Raw genomic sequence first — 23,360 nt, 5'->3', positions numbered from 1 at the left:
TTGTCACAAAATAAAGTGCCGCGCGGCTCACTCGCGCGGTCGGTCGGCTCCCTACGCAGCGGTTGTGTGCGATTTCGTATATTTTTCCTTGAAAATATTTTGAATTTTTTACAATTTTTCAATCACCCCTTCATATACAGGCTAATTCCTGTTCAACATGTAAGCAAATAATTTAGTATTAGTTGGTGTTGTATTTAGTTTTATTTATCATTTTAAAATTCTCAAAAGATCTCAACTGTCTAGAAATAGTTTACAGGCTAGGGCAATAAAAATACGTCGTGACAGAGAATCGCCATCAGAAACTGAAAATCGTCTTGCAAGTCAGAGAGAATACGCGTCGCAATCGCGTGCAAGAGAGTCAAGTATTAAGCGTTCACAACGGCTTGCTGAACAAAATTTGCGAACGTCTGCGCGCGAAAGTCGAGTATCGAGCGTTCGCAGCGGCTTGAAGAACAAAATATTATAAATGTACAAGCTCACGCTAGGGAATCGAACTCTGAGCATTCTATTCGCGAAATCACTCCCTTCCAAATGCCGTATACTAGAAGATGTTACAAAATGAACTGCACTAAGGTGGGTTGATTGGGCGTGTTACTCAGGTTCAGTGAAAATATAACCAGGTTTCCCTTAGAGTTATGACTTGTGTGTGTCGGGGACGCACCACAACGCCGAACGTACAATAAAGCCGAAAACCATAACGCTGAATGCCAAATTGACTACAACGCAGACAGCTTGAAAACTGCTGTGTACTACAACACCGAATTACCACAACGCTGAAATACCATAAACGCTGAAAAATGTCATTGCAGGACTGCCACAAAGGTTAGGTTAGGTAAGGTTAACACACAAATTCATTCAGTTGTTTTTTTTCATTTTGCTCCTGTGCCCCCCCCCCCCCTCCCCGCAGCAACATTTTTCGGCGTTACTGTATTTCGGCGTTGTGGTACACAGCAGTTTTCTAGCTGTCAGCGTTGCGGTCAATTTGGCATTCGGCGTTATTGTACGTTCGGCGTTGTGGTGACGACCCGTGTGAGTCTCACCTGAAAACACGATGGAGCCGATACGACTTCTCTCTGTGGGCGGGGCCCACTGCGCCAACATGGCGTTGATAGCCGGGAACGTTGGACCCTGAAAGAAGACGCTAGTTTGAACGCAGTCGTGATATTACACTCTTTACGCACACATTCAGACACTCCTCCATTCGGTAACATCGCATGGACGTCAGCGTTCGATGGTCTTCAATGGCTGTCGTAGGAAGAAAAAAAAACAGGAAGGGACAGCAAAAATGAATACATAAAGACAATGGGAACAAGACAATGTAACGTCGTTCTAATTAGCGAACCTATTAACTCCCTGAATGCAAATTTTACGGGAGAGAGAAAGATATAAAACTTGACACACCATCCCAATTATGAGTTGTATCATATTGCTCTTTCGTGTCAACCTATGTTTTCATTTCACTGAGAATATTAACAATACTGTGGTAACAAAACACATATATGACTACTTACTGTAATAATAATATAATAATACTTGAATGAACCTTTCACATTTTTTGTTAAGAGGTTTGCTGAAATGGGGATTGTAATTCATAGAAAAATTTCTCGGTTGAAAAACATTGGAGAGGACAAGCAGTAAATAAATGCAAGGAACTTAATGCAAAAATTTTAAAATTGATAATATTGGAGTTACGAGGTTTGTTAATTAAGTCTACGATGAGCTGATGCCAAATGTTACATGGGGATAATACCGTTGAATATGCATAGCAAATTGGTAATAATGGTTAGGGTTTACAGTTTACTTTGTTTCTTTTGTCAGTATCAATAGCAATTTAAAAATAAATATGTTTTCAAGTGTATAATTGTATATACTTTGAATTGAAACAATTTATAATATTTATTATATCACATGTGTACCATAAAATTATTTATATTTTAAAGGAGCTATACGAAATTAATGTAAACATTGTTGAAACTGGTAACGTTTTATATAGTTTGTAAGCCAATATATTATATTTTGTTTCAAATATTAATCTAAGTTTCTTAATTTATTTTGATTGCACTTATAAATTTTGTATGTATTTTTTCTCTCTTTATGTAATTTAAAATGATTTCACGTAAAATCTGACTTGTTCCATTGCATTACAATAAGTTCTACGAAATGTATAGAATTACTAAATAAATGGACAGCACAGTGAATTTAGTGGAAATAATTTAGTCAGAAAATAAAATTGTAGCACAGACGGAACACGGTGGCCTAACAACGACTTTACAGTGCAGTCCCTACAAACTGGGAACTTTTTAACTTTTGATAATTGTTTTCCATCAATAAATTCGTTTTAAAATTTTGAACCGAGTAATTGTATTTATATGTTATAAAATGAAAATTTTCAAGGCATGACTGTTGTACGGTTGTCGAGAGAAATTGTTTATCTGAAGTTTAATCAAAAAATATTTGGATTATCTCGAATGCACGATTATTATTCCAGATGAATAATCTTCATTTGGCCATTCTAAACAAGCGATCTGAAAAAAAAAAAAAAAAAAAGAGGCTGTGAGATATGAAAATATTTATATTCTGATTGATTTTTTTCCCCTTTCAATGTAAAAAAAAATAAAAACAAGTCAGCGGTGGCATATGCCCCAGTTTATTAGAACAAGAAACATTTAATTTTTCCACATTTTCAGCTATCTTTTACGTCTGGTCAGGAGCAGATTCACTTGCGCCCGTCTTGCACGCGGGAGCACTCCGTGTTGCCAGTACTTCTTTCTGAGAATCCTAGGATGTACGTCAAGTTCTGTCCCTGCCCGAACACGCCCGAATATTCACCTTCGGCCAACCTCGGGATTTGTTTTATTTTTGCGCAGGAAAAATGATTTCAAATATTAAAATTGGTCGGTTAGGTTAGCTACGTTAAAACACTTTAAAACACTATGGACGGTTAGTTAGGTTAGTATGGCTACATTAAAATAAACAGAAATAATAATATATATAAATAAACCCGAGGTTGGCCGAAGATGAAGATTCGGGCGTGTTTGGGCATAGGAGCTCTTGACTCTCCTCCTCAGGGCTGGCAAATATTAAAAAAAAAAAATCCTTTTAATGACGCATGGATGTGGTGCGAAAAGCAGAAAGTCCGAAGAGAAGGTAAAACCCTTTTTTTTAAATTTTTTTTTTTTTTCATCTAATTCATTCAACGTGTTTTCAGGCAAAAAAAAAAATAATGTTGTGCCATGATGTGCTTTTCAAAAAAAATTTCAATTTTTCATGTTTGGAAACTGATTGTTTTCATCGTCGCGTGTCGCGGTGGGGAAGCCTTAATTTCACAGACGAGAGAGCCACACCCGAAGTTCATACTCGCTTTTTTTTATTTTTGATTTCACAGTATCTTTGATGTAGCTATCCTAACCAAATCAACCGTCCACAATGTTTTAAAGTATTTATGATGTAGTTAACCTAACCTAATTGACCATTGGTTATCATGAGTTACAATGAACAAAAAAAATAGAGAAGATGCACGATCGGTCGTTTGGCTCTCTCGTCTGTGAAAAGAAGGTTTCCTGCCGAGGTGCCAACGAGTCCAGTACGACTGTTCAGTTCAACGCGCTGTTTGCGTGGAGTATGTACCTGCTACCACGGAGCAGGCTGGTCGTATCGATGACGTAGTAGAGAGACCTTTGCTGTGGGATTTGGAATGCTCGGATCACGATAACAGAGAAATTCGAAGAGGTCGTGCTGGGAAGAGGTGGCTGAGCTATTTGAAACTGCACACTCGATGGAAAAGAAGAAATAAAAATCGGGTAAGTAGTATTAAGTTTCATTTATTAGTACGTTTTTAAATATATCATTTAAAATTTTTAATTTAGTATTTATTTTAACACAGTTTAATAACTCAATAGTTATTGAAGCGTGTCTCCAGGTACATATATCAGTTTATAAACAGTCATCAACTTACATACTTACATAGATTCATGTTATTCGATTTTGACACGGTAACGTCCTATCGTTCAAAAAAAATAATCTAATTTATAACGCGCTGTCTTAGCAGACATACTGCCCCGAGGTACATTTCTGTTTTAAGTGCTTCAGTAGCGTTTAGTATAGTTTGTATTCACAATTATATCTGTCCGGCAATCATAACCGTATGTTTCTCTCTCTCTCTCTCTCTCTCTTTCTTTCTCTTCAAACACCCCTTCCCCACCCTCCCCTCAAAACATGCGTTGTCCTCCATCCACCCTCTACCCCACCTCTCATCCCTACAGTTTTGTGACGCACAAACTCCCGTTGAACGACCTTGAGCTGCAGTGAATGTGGCGGGGGGGGGGGGGGGGGGTGAATGACAGCGGGCGACAGTGCTGCGCTCTAACGTGTAAATAACAACCTAAGACGATACAGGGCGTTAAGATGAGTTTACGATTGAAAATTAAGAATTAAGACTTAAGACTTAGTCGTGTACTTACCATATGACTCTATGTAAACTAGTGGAATGGTTTATGATTGTCGTGTGTGAATTTTGACGGGTCGTGTGCGAACCATATGATGACTTAAGACTTAACAGAAATGGTTGTATTTTATATTTTTCGTTAAGACTTAAGGGAAGCGACCAATCACAACAAACCGGATCCTTTCAACAGGAAGTTTATGTCTTATTATTGGACCGAGCGAGGCAGTATTTTGGGTTAGAATTCGTATATTTGTCATTTGTAATCATCATCCATTTCGAAAAAAATAGATATCCCGTTTGTCAATAACCTATTTCAAAACCTGCTCCGTTTCGAACAATGGCCGACCGTGTGTTTTGCGCTGTGATTGGTTAAAAATTAACGACTTCTATGTCAATCATAAACTGGAAAATGTAGTTTTGACTTAATCGTGTGCTCGATGTTAAGTTATAATTCTTAAGGAAATCAATCGTAAACCCAGCTTTACGGTGAAGCGGTGAAGTTCCCAAGCTGCTAGTCACGCGCTCCTGGAAAATTTAGAGTGAATCCTATCCGCTCGCGACTTCTATACAGTATATCTATAAATCTTTATATATATATTTCTTGTGTGCGTGTGTATGTCACTGAACTCCTCTTAGACGGCTGGACCGATTTTGATGAAATTTTTTGTGTGAGTTCACGGGGATTCGAGGATGGTTTAGATTCACAATTTGGTCCACTGGAAAATGTTTATTTAATTTCAGTTCGACCCGGCAGATGACGCTGCGATTAGATTCAGGGAAATTTCCTGTAAATTTTCGAATTTAAAACGTTTGAACAGAACATGGCAACGGGCATCGCTCTGATTTCTTTTTTCCATTCGAGGCGCTGCAGTGGTGTACCCGCAAATAGGGGCATATAAAATGAGCTGCGCAAGAGTGTACTGCCTGCAGACTGCCGAAGCGAAGTACGGATACACCAGTTGTACGTTGCGTGCTCGAGAGTCGGGAAACCATCGGTGCTATTCGTTTTCTCTCCGATACATTAAAAAACATTGTAATAAATTAATTGCCATGGTATTTAATTTATTGTTTCTGTAAATGTGATATTTGGTCTTCTTTTCCCTGTAGTATACCCGTACGAAACCGGGTCGGGCAGCTAGTATATATATATATATATTCAAAGGTGGTGTGGTACCTCGCCTCTCAGCTGGCTGGCAGCTGGGTGGGAAACGACTAAGTCGCCCCCAAAAAACCTGTGCCACTAAACCACACAAGCGGACACAACAGTCCAAGCGCCCAACCCCCGCATGGTAGACTCTTTCTACTCTGACCAACTCTTCTTCCTGAACCATCATCTATTCCCGTAGCCAACCAGCTTGTCATTAATGCATGCAATTGCATCCCGCATGACAGTGCCCAGGGTTTTCCCTCTGTCTATGAGAGGTTTTACCTGGGCCCAACTTATCTAGTTATAGTCTAGAGTTAAGAAGGGGAGTTAGTCATGGCGCCAATTGCAGCCATGGCTGGCCAATCCCCGAGCAAAGCACACGATGCATGCCTCCCTTGTCTGCATGGTTTAAACCCAGCATGAATAGGCGTAAAGGCTTCGGCCTGGGACGCACCTAGAGTCTTTCCTAACCCAGACCCCTCCCAAACAAAATACACTTAGTTTTAGTTAGGTTAGGAAAAAATAAAAACATTTGGTACCTCGCCCAGTCCTTCGAGGAAACGCAGCCCCAGCAGCCAGCTGGCGCCGCCCCAGGCCGCCGTCAGAGGGGTGAGCAGCGTGAAGACGGCCGTCCACAGGATGCCGAGCCCCAGGCAGTACTTGCCGCCGAAGCGCTCTGCCAGCAGGCCTCCGGGCAGGTGGGAGATCACGTACCCCCAGTAGAAGGAGCTGAGGATCAGGCCCTGGGTCTTCTCGCTCCACGCGAACGTCCCCGCCTCCACACACGGGGAAAAAAAAACAAAAAAAAAACACAGTGTTATGACTCGCTCTGAGCACTCTGGCAAGCGGCTTCGAGGCTCGCCCTGAGTCAAACACGAGGTGTCAGCAATTTCAACACCGCCAGCGAAACAGCGACGCGGGTCGCCGCTGCGAGAGAAAAGGGGACAACACGGAACATCAACACGGACGCGGACAGAAGGATAGAAACGACAGCCACCGTCGAGAAGGGGGCTTCTTCTGGTCACCGGCGACTGGACGGCTGAAGTCGCGACATCTGAACCACGGAGCGCCGTGGTCCTCGGCCGCCGCAGTCCGTCGTCGAGAACCTGCCTGGAGCGCGACCCAGCACAGCGTGGGCAAGGAACCTGCCGAGGTGTGGTAGCGAGGCTCCCCGATAATTGTCGGAAGTAGATGACAGCTAACACTGTAATGGTACGTGACAGTAAATCAAGTCTCTATATTGAATTGTCTTTCATTCTTAGTCTTGAGCCTCCTATCACCCTGTCTTAGAATAGTCAAGAATTGAGATCCATCTTAAAGTTGAATCATAACAACACCAACATTCATCTCACGGACGAGAGAAACCACAACCCGAAGTTCCCCGAAGTAGGTACATGCTCGCTTTTTTTTTTTTGACGTGACAACGTCTAATAAATCGATGAACGCCGGCTGCACGCAAGAAAAAGTGTCCCGTTACGCGCATTGTCCCGTTACGCACATTGTCCCGTTACGCTCATTGTACGCTTGCGCCGCATCTATCTCTCTCTTCCAACTCGATTGGAACAACCATCGATTTGACTTTTTCGAGGCACGTTAAACCTGAAACACTCCCGTTCGTTTCCTACTTTTCCTATCATCGTCCTATCTTTAAAAGAAAAAACACAGATCGGAAGAAGTTAAATAGCAAAACATGTATGAAAGTTATGGTTAAAATTATCTCTTCGTTAAAGTAATAAACATATTTGAATTAATGAGTGCAAATAAAAGTAAATTTATCAATTAGATTGTAGATTTCATTTCACTCCTTCTATGTATCCATACAAAATAGTGATAATTCAATAAAAAATTATTCAATTTTTTTCATAAAAGGATGCAATCATTAAATCAATGTTTTGTTATGACGTTGTCACGTTAAACTATCGTCCGTAAACCGACTTTACAGACAACCAATTCTTTCCCCATATCTTTAGTGTAGCTATCCTAACCAAATCAACCGTCCACAATATTTTAAAGTATTTCTAATGTAGCTAACCTAACCTAATTGACCATTAGTATCCTTTTATCAACACATTTACAAAAAAAAATCCCCGAAGATGCACGATCGGGCGTTTGGCTCTCTCGTCTGTGAAATTGTTTCCCCATTGGAACAGTACACGTGGGAGGAGTCCAGCTGTGTACTAGTACAAGTGGTGGTAGTCCAGATGGTGAGGTAGTGAGAAGCCTAAGATGCACATCAAGTTCAGTCCCTGCCCGAACACGCCCGAATATTCACCTTCGGCCAACCTCGGGATTTGTTTTTTTTTTTTTGCGCAGGAAAAAATGAATTCAAATATTAAAAGTGGTCGGTTAGGTTAGCTACATTAAAACACTTTAAAACACTATGGACGGTTAGTTGGGTTAGTATAGCTACATTTAAAATAAACAGAGAAATATAAATATATATAAATGAACCTGAGGTTGGCCGAAGGTGAATATTCGGGCGTGTTCGGGCAGGGACAGAACTTGATGTACATCTTAGGCTTCCCCATTGGAACAGTACACGTGGAAGAAGTCCAACTGTGTGTTAGTCCAGGAGGGGAGTAGTCCAAGTGAGGAGTAGTCCAGGTAGAAGCAAAGATTTGTTTTCTTTTGTAGCATTCATACATGTATTTGCATTTTTTATTTAAATTGTGACTGAAATACTTTTTTTTACCTAAACATTGTTTGCTCTTTCAAAAAAATAATAAGCATTAATAATAATCAAGGGTTTTGTTGTTTATTTTTTGTGTATTTCTTTGGTAATTTTGTAATTATTTTTAATGTTTTGCAATATTTATTTTTCTTTATACACCACACTCACGCATAAGTTTACCTTTGAGAGTGTTAATTTTTTAAAATAAAAAATAAAAATAAAATTTCAAGTGTGATTATGTAAATAGGCCTACGTATAAAAAAAGGAATGAAAAAAAAAACAATATGGTGTGGACGAATACGCAGTTTTTTTTTTTTTTTTTTTTTTTCACAATTTGTTTTACAACATGTAGCCTCTTTAATAACTGTGACTTGGAACTTCGACCCCTGCACCGAAATCATTCCCTCGGCGATCGAGGCCACAATCCCCCGGGAAAATCCTAGCTTTCGGACTTAATGTCTTCCCGTCGACACAGCCGTTTTGGGTATATAAGGGGGCGGTAAGGTCCCATGAAGAAAAGGGGGTTTAAAATATTGTTATAAAAAAATTGGTTGTCTGTAAAGTCGGTTTACAGACGATAGTTTAACGTGACGTCATAACAAAACATTGATGAAATGATTGCATACTTTTATGAATAAAATAGATCATTTTTTTTGAAAGAAGGAGTGAAATGAAATCTACAATTTAATTAATGAATTTACTTTTATTTGCACTCATTAATTCAAATATGTTTATTAATTTAACGAAGAGATTATTTTAACTATATCTTTTATACATGTTTGCAATTTAACTTCTTCCAATCTGTGTTATTCTGTTAAGGATAGGACGATGATGGGAAAAGTAGGAAACGAACGGGAGTGCTTCAAGTTCAATGTGCCTCGAAAAAAGTCAAATCGATGGTTGTTCCGATCGAGTGGAAGGGAGACATGCGGCGCAAGCGTACAATGAGCGTAACGGGACGATGTGCGTAACGGGACAATGAGTCATCCTTTTTCGTGCGTGCAGCCGGCGTTCATCGATTTATTAGACGTTGTCACGTCAACAATCAAGAATACTACCTCCCTTGAGAAGGTATTCGGAACCTGCGTCTGCGCGAATGTGTGTGACTCTCACCGAGCTGACGCTACTGTTGGTGACGGGGTCGGACGGACAGGCATCCGGGTCGTAGGAGAGCGACCCCGCGGACTTGTTGCGCGGCGCCACCATCTCCGTGATGGCCACGGACAGGCATATCCTCATGGTGTAGGCGTTGGCTATGGCCAGGAAGCCCATGATGGCGAACACGTAGCGCTGCGGCAGACATACTGCAAACCAAACAAAACGAAGAAAAACGTTAAAAAAAAAAAAATCTCACTCCTGAAATCCGTGTTTTAACCAGAGATAAGACAACAATTTTTTTTTTTTTTTAAATTGTTTTGTGTGGTTAACTGCTTTCGCCCACAACCAGAACTATATCATTCGAAGCGTCATCTAATCGTAGCAATCAAATCTCTTAATGTAAATTAACACCCATGCCTTACCCGGGACTCGAACCCAGAACCCCTCGCACCGTATCAATTCAATTGGTTTTTATTGACACACTTTTTTTTTTTTTTTACACTTTTAAGATCTTGTTATTGCAACATGGCATTCCAGCATTCAGTGCTCTTTTACCTAATTTAGTTGATATATATATATATATATATATATATATATATATATATATACATTTCTGATATGGTTATAGTCAAACAATATTTAAATTAAATGAAATTTAAAAAAAAAAACCTTTAGCAATGTTTTATTGGAGCCTTTTTTGGCTCAATGTTTTTGTTTTGAGTCTATACCTGGAACATATTAACACTATATATATTATACACACTTTTTAGTAACTACCGTAAGCCGTTGTGCATCCGAATACGCTACGGAGGTCGGCGATAAGACAACAATACAGACGGAGCTTAAGCCGTCAGACATGAAGCCGTTCCCCCACACCCCCCCCCCCCCCCCCCCCCCCCATTATTTTTAAATTTTCTCATACCAATATGGCGGACGTTTGTTTTATATTTGTACCAGCTGTTCTAGCCAGTTTTTACTAACGCCTGTAGTTAAGCAGTTCGGAAGAAAATTATACCCACAAAAATATTTTAATATATATATATATATTAAAATCCCAAATAAAATCTTCATAATACAAATGTAATGATAATGAGTTGGCATTTTTCGCCAATTTAACCTCCAATACGGGTACAGTTGAAACATTTGTAAACCAACGGCCGCCATATTGGTACGTGTAGTACACTGAAATCCCCATCCCCTTTTGACTTCCCCCCCTCTTCCAGGTCCGCCCTTATGATCCATCTGGATATTTCCCTAATCTCTGGTTTTAGCAACTTTCGTTGTAAATTAAACAGTATAAATGGCGGATACGAAATTTTTTTGTGGGCGGAGGGGGGGGGGGGGAGCGGAAGATAATGAAATATAATAGAAAAATAATTAAAATTTGAACACGTTATGACGTGTTCATTTTTATTTTAAATCTATTTAAGTTTGATTTCGTTTTGATAGGGTTGCAAATTTTGTTCAGCAATTTGTGTCTCTTAATTAGCAATCTGTATTTACCTTTTAACTGGAGACAGGGCAAAGCCTTGATGAGTTAGCTTGTTGAATTTCTAGTAAAGTATATATTTTTTTTCATTTACGAGGTTTTAAATTTATATATTAGCTGTTGGTTGTCGAGAAATCTGGCCCTGAACGTTTTGGAGAAGGGGGGGGGGGGGGGGTGGAGACCCGCTCTGCGATTTACAGTTTTGCATGGGACCCAGTACGCCCCAAAGTGTGTTCAAAAAAAATGGTTGTCTGTAAAGTCGGTTTACGGACGACAGTTTAACGTGACGTCATAACAAAACATTGATGAAATGATCGCATACTTTTATGAATAAAATTGAACCATTTTTATTGAATTATCACTATTTTGTATGGATACAAAGAAAGAGTGAATTTAAATCTACAATTTAATTGATAAATTTACTTTTATTTGCACTCATTAATTCAAATATGTTTATTACTTTAACGAACAGATTATTTTAACTATAACTTTTATACATGTTTGCTATTTAACTTCTTCCAATCTGTGTTATTCCGTTAAGGATAGGACGATGATAGGAAAAGTAAGAAACGAATGGGAGTGTTTAAAGTTTAATGTGCCTCGAAAAGGTCAAATCGATGTTTGTTCCAATCGAGTGTAAGAGAGATAGATGCGGCGCAAGCGTACAATGAGCGTAACGGGACAATGTGCGCAACGGGACACTTTTTCGTGCGTGCAGCCGGCGTTCATCGATTTATTAGATGTTGTCACGTCAAAAAACTTACATTACTGTTAACACTAATACACTGACACTGGCACTGACACTACAGTATTAGCCGTAAACGACGTGGCTTCCCATTGTCTTGACTGATATTTTGTAAATTTTTTCATAACTTGGGGTGGGGGTGTGTTTATATGTACCCCTTCCCCCCTTTTGATTCCACCACTGTACAGAGGGGGTTGTCATTCAAGCGGTAGGTTGTATTTAAAAATTTTTAAATAAATAAATAAGCGAGTATGACTTTGCAAACGACGAGTGCTAAATCGGTTTACAATAGGAATCTTACCGTTTAATTCTGGACTATGGTATTTCGGTGATGTATCCGACAAATTTTACTAGTGTTAGTAAATAGCTATATCAACTAACAAATGATTCTTGCTCAACGATTGTGAACACAGTTTTTTTTGTACACACAAATTAATTTGGGTTATGTAAAAAAATTTAAGTTAACAATCTTAACCACAAAACCTTATCTTTGTTTTTTTATTTACATTTATAGCTAGTGTCCATTATCTAAGTAACTGCGTTATTTATTTTTAAAACAGGAATAACCTTAGCATTGTAATTTCACGACAATTTATCGTCCCTATATGTGATTGATAAATGTAAACTTTTCTCAAATCCCAGCAAATTGGCATCGTACTCTTCTCTCGTTGGTTGTTGTGCTAAGCTTACGTAACAGAATTAAAATATATTTGTGTCGCTCATAAGCGCACGACATCTCTCATACGAGGGAAGCCTTCTTTTCACAGACGAGAGAGCCAAAACCCGAAGTTCCTGCTTTTTTTTCCCGTATCTTTAATGTAGCCATCCTAACCAAATGCGGGATTTGTTTTATTTTCGCGCAGGAAAAATGAATTCAAATATTAAAAGTCGTCAGTTAGGTTAGCTACATTAAAACACTTTAAAACACTATGGACTGTTAGTTAGGTTAGTATAGCTACATTAAAATAAACGGAGAAATATAAATATATATAAATAAACCCGAGGTTGGCCGAAGGTGAATATTCGGGCGTGTTCGGGCAGGGACAGAACTTGATGTATACATATTAGGCTTCCCAAAACAGCGCCTACACGCCTGACGTATAAGGAACGCGATACCTCTCCATCTTAATGCAAGGCCAGAATAATGGATTGAAGTTCCTTCGTCAAATTGGAAATGTCCATAATCTCTTCTTCATGAACTACCAGCGTGGATGAGAGTAATTATTCTCAAGGTTGAATCTGTAATGCATCCACTCTTTAATTACGGCACTGGCAGCGCAACATTTCACGTTTTCGAAGGTTTTTTTTTTCAATTAAAAATAAACCTACGCTATACTTAGAGCTACAGTTATTTCAGTCAAAACAATTTTATTCACACTGTAATTAAAATCTGCATATGAAATATTTGTTTGTAAATTTTTAAAAGGGGCACACCTCATTTTTGGGACACTTGATTCAGTACATGACATTAAAAAAATTGAAAACAAAGTATTTTACATTGAAAGGTTTTACACTTAAGGCATATGGCAATGGGGCGTCCAAACATTTATTTTGGGGTTCCTAACCACTAGGTTACTGATTCGGTCCTACATAACTAACCTGATAAAAGGGCTTCTTTCAAGCTACACTTTGATCATTATTACGAAGATCTGCATTCGCAAGACTGCAAAAAAAACTTTAATGAGGCGAGCAAGTTGCTGCTTGTCTTGCAAGCGTTCATTCAAGCTTGCTTCCATGGTTTGTTAAGCTATCAGGGATGTTCATCATTTGATCCAGTTGGGAATCGTAATCGAATAATCGGTCCTCGCTGAAAGAGCTCGGGTAACATGTTTGTTCCTGTATATTTTGAATGAATTTTATGACATTTACTTTTGAATTATTAAATTTTTCCCAGGAAAAAAACTGTAGTCATAAAAAAATAATATGTTTATTCTAGACAGTTACGTATATTATGGTAAGTTTATTAAAGTGGGAGATTTATATAGTACAGGATTCATAAATCAAAGAGTGTATATTTATTGGTGTTGCAAAATAAAGTTATTATTTCATACTGTTCAAATTTTTGCTAAAGTAGCTGTAACCCTGCAATTTTCGTTTCCAATTTTTCGAAACTGGTAGGTGAATAATCGACAAATATGTCTCTGCAGATCTAACTTAACTTCTTTTACATTATAACAACGAGAAACACTGTTCACTGTCAATATTTTGAATCTTTGCCTTATTTTTTCTACTCCAGTAAACGTTTCACTTTCAAATTTCACTTAGCTCTACAATTCCTGGATAACAAATTTGAGTTTTTTCTCTAAATATGAAACTGTTGGAAATTACTGAAATGTAGTGTTATTTCATTGGATAACTGTAGAAATTTCTCTATTTAAAATTTTTTTGGTGGAGTTATAACAGTTTTTCAGTGAAATTCAGTTCAAGCATTAATGTCAACCATGTTAAAAATAGAGCATGTAGCTTACAATTGTTACAGCTTAATATGCAATAGTATAAACAACAAATGACGTTTTAAGATTATAAAGAAGTGTTTACACGCAAATTAGAGTTTAATCCTGTTCCTAACAGAGCTGAATTGCCTTAATAAATAAGCTTTAGATAACCGTTATAACCTTTTTAAAACTCTCTTATCACCAACTACTGTATAATAAGATCATGTTTGTAGAAGGCTCTTTAAGTTCAGTCTGTGACCCTGAAGCACGCTAAACTGCTTCTTGAAGGAAAATCTCTCGGATTCATAATGAATTGAGGCTTTAGCTGATAACTGAAAGAAGTGTGTTTCATTCTATACGTGGCAAAGTTGTTTAATTGCCTGTTATGTAAGTCTAATTTGAGATAAAGAAACGTTGGCCTGTAAAATTAGGAACGAGGAAGGTCATTGTAACCGCCTGTGAAAAAGTAAAAAAGCGATAAGGAAAAGAGGGGGGGGGGGGGGGGGGACAATTTTGTAGACACAGGAAAATATTATGGCATCATAGATTCTACAAAATAAATTGGTCACCATTATAATCCTACAAAATATTCAATCACCGTAGATCCTACAACATATTGTCACCATTGATATTACAAAATACTATTACCATAAATCCTACAATATATTCCGTCACCATTGATATTAAAAAATACTATTATCAGAATTCCTACAAAATATTGTTACCATAGATCCTACAAAATATTTTGTCACCACAGATCCTACAAAATATTTTGTCACCACAGATCCTACAAAATATTTTGTCACCACAGAACATACAAAATACTGTTGTCACAACAGATCCTACAAAATATTCTGTTACCATAGATCCTATTAAATATTTATGCGCAACTAAAATCTAATAAGCCTGATTTATATTTTAGAACATTTCAAAATCATTCCAGTTTTCGTTACACACTACTTTTCAGACTTGCATCCCGATTTATAACACTTATTTACGTAAACATATTTACAACGCAATCTACTTTCTTTGAATTATTCTTTCAATGAAGAATATTGTTTTTAAAAAGTCAGGCGCCGTGCGTACCTACTTGAAAAACAAAATAAAAGACAAACAAACAACACAGAAAACAACCCAATTCCAGCTGATATCAGAAGTTAAGTGTATAAGACCACACATAAAATTCTGTGGAAGAAATTAGTTCGGAAAAAAAAACAAAAAAACAAACGAACACAGTGGCCCTTCTGTGTTGGTCTGTGACGACGTTGCGGTGTACAAAATCTGTTTTTGTATCACATTTGCGTTAGTCTTTTAGTCGCTGTGTTGTCCAATACTCGTTTTTGGCTGTTGTTGCTATTGTCTCGTCTTTGTCAGCCCCATACTGTGTTCGTCTGTGCTGTGATATTTTTCTGACCAATTTATCACGCGGAATTCTCTGTGCGGTGTACGCATTAAGCTTTTTCTACATAAGCTGATTTTGGTTTGTTTTCTATGTGTTCACATATTCATCTTTATTGTCCGCTATTGAGGTTTCTCCAGGCAATACAGCGTAAACCAGAAATGGAACGTGCAGAAGAAAAAGAAATGCGAGCGAGACTTGCAGTACTCGCCAGAGATGTGTATTTTATTTATTTACTTAATTACATCTCTCTGTTGACCCCTATACATGTATGTAGTACATTAGTTGTATGGAGAAAGTCAATAATTAACAAAGATTACAAATTGATAAAAACAAATACGACATATTAACAAATCATAATCACGATACAAACATGATACAAAAAAGACAACATACCACACCATATTGAATAGCAACTACCTATATAAATCATCTAACATCTAACCTCCGTAATTAGCACATTCACGTGTTCTAATGTTCCAGAAACACTTACACGAAACTCGGTCTCGAAAATATTGCCAAGCGTGATAAATATATACCCAAATTGTGTTTTCGACTGCATTTATTGACGCTAAATAACACGTAGTTTCCGCACCCGCCGCTAGAATTCGCTGCCGGAGCAGCTACGTCGACTATCGAATCATTTGATCAGCAGAAGTTTTAAAAAAAATAAAATGAAACGGCTCCGATAAAAGCGAAAAAAAACTCTAAAGACAAGGAAATTTCATTAATATAATGCCCATCATGTAAAAAAAATTCATAAAACAGTTAATTTTATAAAGTTTCCCTTTGGCTTTGTGAACTATGGCTCGCGCCATCCGCCACAGATGGCAAGCACCGTGGTTACACATTTCCGTTCCATGCGACTTCACTTTCATTCTCTGAGGTTACTCCTACCAAATGCCGTATAAAAATAATAAATTAACTAATAAGTTTATAGAAACATATATTTTGAAAATATAAAAAAGAGATTAATATCTATATTTTTTATTATGCCTACCTATTTTTGAATAATAAATAACCAGAAAATATCATTTAAAGATTTTAATTTACCTATGAAAATAAGATATATGCTTCATTAAAATCAAGCTCTTCAATAAATGGTACAAGGACTAGAAAATATCATTTAAGGATATTACCTACTTAGAGCTATAATGTTACACACTAAAAAAAAATCCACCCTTTTTTTTTTTGCGTGCAGTCCGGCAACACCGCCCTAGATGTTCATCTGCTCGCCTGTGCGGTGGCTTGTGGGACGGGAGACCGCAGCCGGCGAACAACGAGACGAGTGGCGAAGGTCGGGTTACCGGTCCAGTGGTCGCGAACAGACTGTGCACCAGCGCCCGGAGATCCTGTGAATCGGGCGACGCACCGTGGTCAGTGTTTTTCGGGCGTCGGACCGGCGTTCGCCATCCACGCCATCAGGAACGCAAGAGCGCGACCAAATCACGGAAATCACGAAGAACGCAAGAACGCAACCAAAAAACAAAAATCACAAAGAACGCTAGAACGTAACAAAAGCACGAAAATCCCGAAGTACGTAAGAACGAAACCAAAGCACGAAAATCACGAAGAACGCAACCAAAGCACGAAAATACCGAAGTACGCAAGAACGAAACCAAAGCACGAAAATCACGAAGAACGCAACCAAAGCACGGAAATCACGAAGAACGCAACCAAAGCACGAGAATCACGAAGAACGCAAGAACGCAACCAAAGCACGAAAATCACGGTCGCAAAATTATTTGGCTTGTAATAATTTGTGTTTATTGCACACGATTTAAATATATCCATAACTAGCTCCAGTGCCCGGCGTTGCCCGGGCTGAACACAGGGTGATATATTGTCCGCGAGTTATACCAAAATAGATAGCGCCATATGACAGTGTGGTGGACATGGAGAAACGGCACACATTGACTGTCTGTATTTCTATGACCTATTACTCTCTGTTTACCCATGGCGATCGGTCGAACGGTTTGGAACAGTTCCCGAAGCGTCGCAACTGTTTTGTCGTGGGGAACCTACATTGTGTTCAACGGCGCTGTATTCGTTGTGTTTTTTTCATAATATCTGTTTAATCTTCATCGTTGTGTTCGCACATTTGCTGCGTTGTCCAGTTTCGGTTGTCTACCTGCGTTTGCTGTTGTTGTTGTTGAAACTGTCTCCTTGTTGTTAGCCCACTGTGTTCGCCTGTGCTGTTATTGTTATTATTTAATGACTAAGTACCTTCCACGGATTTCTTGTGCTGTCTGATATTTGAGTTTGAATGTGTTAGTCTGTGCTGTCATCGTTGTGTTGCCCATAACACCTGTTTAGGTTCATCGTTTGGTTTATCTATTTGACATCAGCTGATTTAGACTTGTTCTTTAGGTTTATGTTTCATTTTGACGTGATAACGTCTTATAAATCGATGAACGCCGGCTGCACGCACGAAAAATTGTCACGTTCCGCCTGAGCCGATCGTGCAAGAACCGGCCAACCAGCGTGCGAGAAAATCTTCTATAATATCAAACAGGTTAAGGCGGGCTTTTTTTAACTAATTGTTTGAGCGGGTAATGACCACTCTGAATAGACAAAAATAATAAGCAAATAATTTTTATATGTATATAAGTATTTAAAAATTCGTCAAAGACTGAAATAATTAAAAAAAAACATATAGTTATAAAGCTATAGGACAATTGCATAGCAGCAGTAATGCAAACAGACTGCAAAGACTATTATTTTAACTTTAATTCATATAGTTTGTCTATGCAATTTCATTTTTTTTTCTCATTGTTCATGTTAACTGTTTTAATGTTACAATTTTTTTTTTTATAGTTCGTTATAAGTGTTTCTCATTTTAAGATTGATATAGAAGCTATGACCCCAGTTTTTCTTGACAAACAGTGCAAAGCTGCAATGGCGTATGTCCAAAAAATTGTGTTAAATAAAAATTGCCTAGTGGACGAATCATTTAAAGAAAGCAGCCACGTGTTAAGAAGATCTTCAAAAAACGGAAACGTACAGTAACGAAGTTCGTTCGACCTAGACAGCGCTGTTTTCACAACTACGTTTATTAATAGTGACGAGGAAGCTAACGGGGCGGACAGTTTAAAGGGGAAATGTCGGTGATTGGCTCGTTAACTTCGGGACGAAGCGACCGAGTGACCGTGAGAGAACCAGGGGGATGTTTACAGAAGGAGAGCTTTTGTCACTGGAACTTCATTACGACCATCTGCATGAACGCGTCTTGCCTGCGAGATGGTCGCACCTAACGACCGGGCAGTTACCCTAAATTAGTGCTGCAACTTCTGCCACGGGTGGAAGGAAATTTGTCTAAACACAGGACGAGTCTGAAATCGACAGACTGCAATTTCGACTGCATGCTCTTAAATAAAAAAAAAAGGGGGGGGGGGGTTGTCTGTAAAGTCGGTTTACGGACGATAATTTTACGTGACAACGTCATAACAAAACATTGATGAAAAATTGCATACTTTTTTTATTTTTCAAAATATTTTATTTACAGTTTTTTTGCAAAATTTAATTTAAATAATTTGTTTAAATACGATCACGAACAATTAGTTAAAAAGCCCGCCTTAACCTGTTTGATATTATAGAAGAATTTTCTCGCACGCTGGTTGGCCGGTTCTTGCACGCTCGGCTCAGGCGGAACGTGACAATTTTTTTCGTGTGCGTGCAGCCGGCGTTCATCGATTTATAAGACGTTATCACGTCAAAAAAATTATGAGCGAGTTTTTCAGCACTCTCCGGTGAAGTGTATACATTTAACCTCGGTAAAGAGCAAATACGCGTGTTCTCGCGATGCTCGTGTTGCAAATTAACTTACTATAATACGAAACTCTGACAAGATAAATTTAAAGTAAAATTCTTTAAAATAATGCCGAGCGTGATAAATATATTGATCTATAAAAAAAATTGGTTGTCTGTAAAGTCAGTTTACGGATAGTTTAACGTGACAACGTCATAACAAAACATTGATGAAATGATTACATACTTTTATGAATAAAATTGAAATATTTTTATTGAATTATCACTATTTTGTATGGATACAAAGAAGGAGTGAAATGAAATCTACAATTTAATTGATAAATTTACTTTTATTTGCACTCATTAATTCAAATATGTTTATTACTTTAACGAACAGTTAATTTTAACTATAACTTTTATACATGTTTGCTATTTAACTTCTTCCCATCTGTGTAATTCTGTTAAGGATAGGACGATGATAGGAAAAGTAGGAAACGAATGGAAGTGTTTCAATTTTAATGTGCCTCGAAAAAGTCAAATCGATGGTTGTTCCAATCGAGTGGAAGAGAGATAGATGGGGCGCAAGCGTACAATGAGCGTACGGGACACAGCGTAACGGGACAATGTGCGTAACGGGACACTTTTTCCGTGCGTGCAGCCGGCGTTCATCGATTTATTAGACGTCACGTCAAAAATAATTGGTTTTGAATTGCATACCAAAGTTTCTAGACGCGAATCACACACGTACTTTCTGCGTCTGCCGCTAGAATTCGCTGCCTGCCACCATCACCCGCAAATGACAGCATGAAACTAGCGGAAATTTTAAACTATCAGAAACGGCTCGATAAAAGTGAAAAAGATTTGAAAAAAAAAATCATAAACCACGGCTTTAGACCTGATTTTATAGACGGAGTTTTTATTAAAATACTGCATATCTTGTTAAAAAAAATAATAAAATCGTAATACTATGAAATTTCAACAGACGTAAGAAGTTAGGCTTACGTGGAATTACGAAAATATTAACATGAGACGTTTTCTAACGCATATTATAACAGTAAGTAGCCTATATGTTTGTATATTTGTGTTAGCTTAGTGATTGAAATCAGGCTGTAAATACTTCCTACAACCAAACCGTAACATAATTGAGCTGATTCAACATTGTTATAATATTATAATGTTATTAAAAACGAAAAAAATTCCAGTGGCGATATTTTAACCATGTCCCTTCAGGTTAAGAGGCTCTGTGCTATCCGAGCCCGTATGTATTATACGTATTGTAATCATTGTAGTGTCAGTTTTCTTAGGTATTTTATAACTTGGGATTACGTTTTACTGTGATTATTTTATTTTGTCAATTACATTTCGGAATAGTTTCGATATCATAAAATTTATTTTGGCACACCGATACGTTTGGTATGTTCCCTAATGTTTACGAAAGTGGCTATATACGGGTTTATGTTGCTACACGTGTTTCCGCCATCATTGTGTCACATTTCCGTTCATCAACTTCCGTTACATTTTTACAAAATTACTTCTTCCTAATACCCTATCCCGTGAGCTAAGAGGATTACACATTAATAATGCCGAGCGTGAGAAATATACGCAAACTGTGTTTTAAACTACTTTTTTTTAAATTTTTTTTAACACGTATCACATGTAGTTTCCGCACCCGCCTCTATAATTCTCTGCTGGAGCAACTACTGAATCATTTTATTAGCAGATAGAAATTTCAAACTATGTAATGAAACGGCTCCGATAAAAGCGAAATGACTTGAAAAAATCCTGTAGGCTACACCGGCTTTGTACCTGATTTTCGACAATGCGTTTTATTAAAATACTGTCCATCTTGTTAAAATTAATTAATCATTTAATACTATAACGTGTTCACAATTTCGGGTTAATCATTTCAGGCACAAACTATTTGTAAGTAAAAAAAAATGTAACTTATAAAGAAGACTGAAAAAAAAAAAAACTGAATAGTTATAAACTGAAGGTAGTGAGTGAGTGGTGAACTTGAACGTAGATTTCAAGAAACGTCAGAAATGTTAATAAAATAATAACTGGACAACTATCAACTCTCATTTCCTCAGCAAAAATATATTCTTCGTAATTCTTTACGTGCGTGGAAGATTTTGTTTCTTATGTTTCAAAGTTCTTCAGTTTAAAATATGTTTGCTGTAGCAATGTCACTTTTTCCGTTGTCATAAGCGACAAAGGAAAGTACGGGGCAAAGTGCATGGCTTTATCGTATTTCAGAAATCCAGAAACAAGAGGCCATAGTCGTTGGTGTATTGACGTAAGATATGTAGCTTAGGGACAGTATTGCGCAACGCAGCTGCAGAGGCAAACATATTTTACAAATACGGATTGTTTCATAATGTGTGATAACACGCCAGGAGGCTACAAAACACACACAGAAAACCACAAGTCGCCACAGGATGTGTTCTCTTACCTCCACCATTGAAGTGCTAGAGGGTGATACTTGCTGTTCTACGAGATGATGAGAAACGAGACGGGAAACCGATACATTTAAAAAATTGGTTGTCTGTAAAGTCGGTTTACAGACACTAGTTTAACTTGACAACGTCATAACAAAACATTGATGAAATGATTGATCCAGAAGAAAAGGAAATATCATATTCGGCCTGAGACTGAACCGTAATAGGTTTTTGCAACCAAACCAGTTTGGCATTAAAAATATTATATTCTTTGAGGAAGAATTTTTTTTTAATTTTTCTAATTTTTGTATAATAAAATCTACCTGTGCATACTTTTATGAATAAAATTGAATCATTTTTATTGAATTATCACTATTTTGTATGGATACAAAGGAGTGAAATGAAATGTACAATTTAGTTAATAAATTTACTTTTATTTTCATTCATTAATTCAAATATATTTATTACTTTTGAAATGTTGCGTGCGCCGTATTTATTTTTACAAGTATAAAAAAAAATCGCAGCTGCCGGGATTCGAACCGACAACCTTTGGATTGGATGTTTCAAATTCAAATTCAAAAGCTTTTTATTGCGATGTTTGTGTACATTTTTTGTTTACAATGGTTCACTTAGTGGAACGCCAGCACATTGTGCTCTTTTTCCATATTTACAGACATTTTACAACATTTCGTATATACATTTGCAGATATGAAATAATTGTTGTTATAGGAGGAAAAGTTTAAAAGTGATGCTGACCGCAAGGCCACGAGACCATACTTGGAAGGAATAGTTTGAGATGTCATATAAATATTTATAAAAATTTTGTTCACGGTAGGGGAATAATATTATTTCGTTTTTATAACACGATTTTATAACAAATACGCATCCCAAATACACCAAACTTATTTATAATGTGTTACAGTATTTTTTAAAACATTTTTCAAAAGATCCCGGGTGTAATTTGAATTATTATGTGTAACTGTAAAACACCATTGTTGGTTCAAAACGTAGGCCTATTTGAATATTCAACATTACTTTTAAATAACCGTACCGATTGTGCTGAAAATCGGTGGACGATCGTTAAATTACATAATATTAATAATTCAAACGAAAATATGATTGAAAAGTCAAATCGATGGTCGTTCCAATCGAGTGTAAGAGAGATGCCACGCATGCGTACAATGAGCAAACAGGACACATCCGTAGAGGGACACTTTTTCGTGCGTGCAGCCGGCGTTCATCGATTTATTAGACGTTGTCACGTCAAAAGGAAAGGTCACTTTGTGCACTTGTTTGATGACCAGACTTCAATAAGATACGCCCGTGCTGGCAAGTGTATCCTTGCAATCGGCAGCCGTCTGCAAGGGTAGCCATTGTCCCGTTTGACCGAGCCGCCCCAGGACGCGTTTTGTTTCCCGTGCTGGAGGGCTGTGATTGGTGCGATGGTGACCCCGGTCAAGTGCCTGGAATGAGGAATGAATCCCGATCATCCACGGAAACGCAGGCAACAATCTTTTGGCACGCGGCTATGTGCGTGCGTAACGGGACAATGTGCGTAACGGGACAATGCGCGTAACGGGACAATGAGTCATCCTTTTTCGTGCGTGCAGCCGGCGTTCATCGATTTATTAGACCTTTTCACGTCAAAAATTTGCTTTTCAAGTACAAACCAAAATTACTAGACGCGAAACACACTTTCTCCGCCCGCCGCTAGAGTTCTCTGCCTGAACCGTAAGCGCTGCTTGCC

At 37.8% G+C, this 23,360-nt stretch overlaps 1 protein-coding gene across 1 annotated transcript in view; it reads right to left on the bottom strand.

Moving 5' to 3' along the window:
- The window catches only part of LOC134538250 (putative inorganic phosphate cotransporter), an 85,583-nt gene that overhangs the window by 30,419 nt on the left and 31,804 nt on the right, over positions 1 to 23,360 (bottom strand). Inside the window, 3 exon segments of the mRNA XM_063379401.1 lie at positions 1,041 to 1,128; positions 6,131 to 6,367; positions 9,376 to 9,566. Of these exon segments, the coding sequence (XP_063235471.1) occupies positions 1,041 to 1,128; positions 6,131 to 6,367; positions 9,376 to 9,566 (516 nt within the window).

This window comes from Bacillus rossius, chromosome 13 (genome assembly GCF_032445375.1).
Source record: "Bacillus rossius redtenbacheri isolate Brsri chromosome 13, Brsri_v3, whole genome shotgun sequence".
Lineage (NCBI taxonomy): Eukaryota > Metazoa > Arthropoda > Insecta > Phasmatodea > Bacillidae > Bacillus > Bacillus rossius.
The sequence above is the reverse complement of the archived record's forward strand: the minus strand, read 5'-3'. Positions and strand labels throughout refer to the sequence as shown.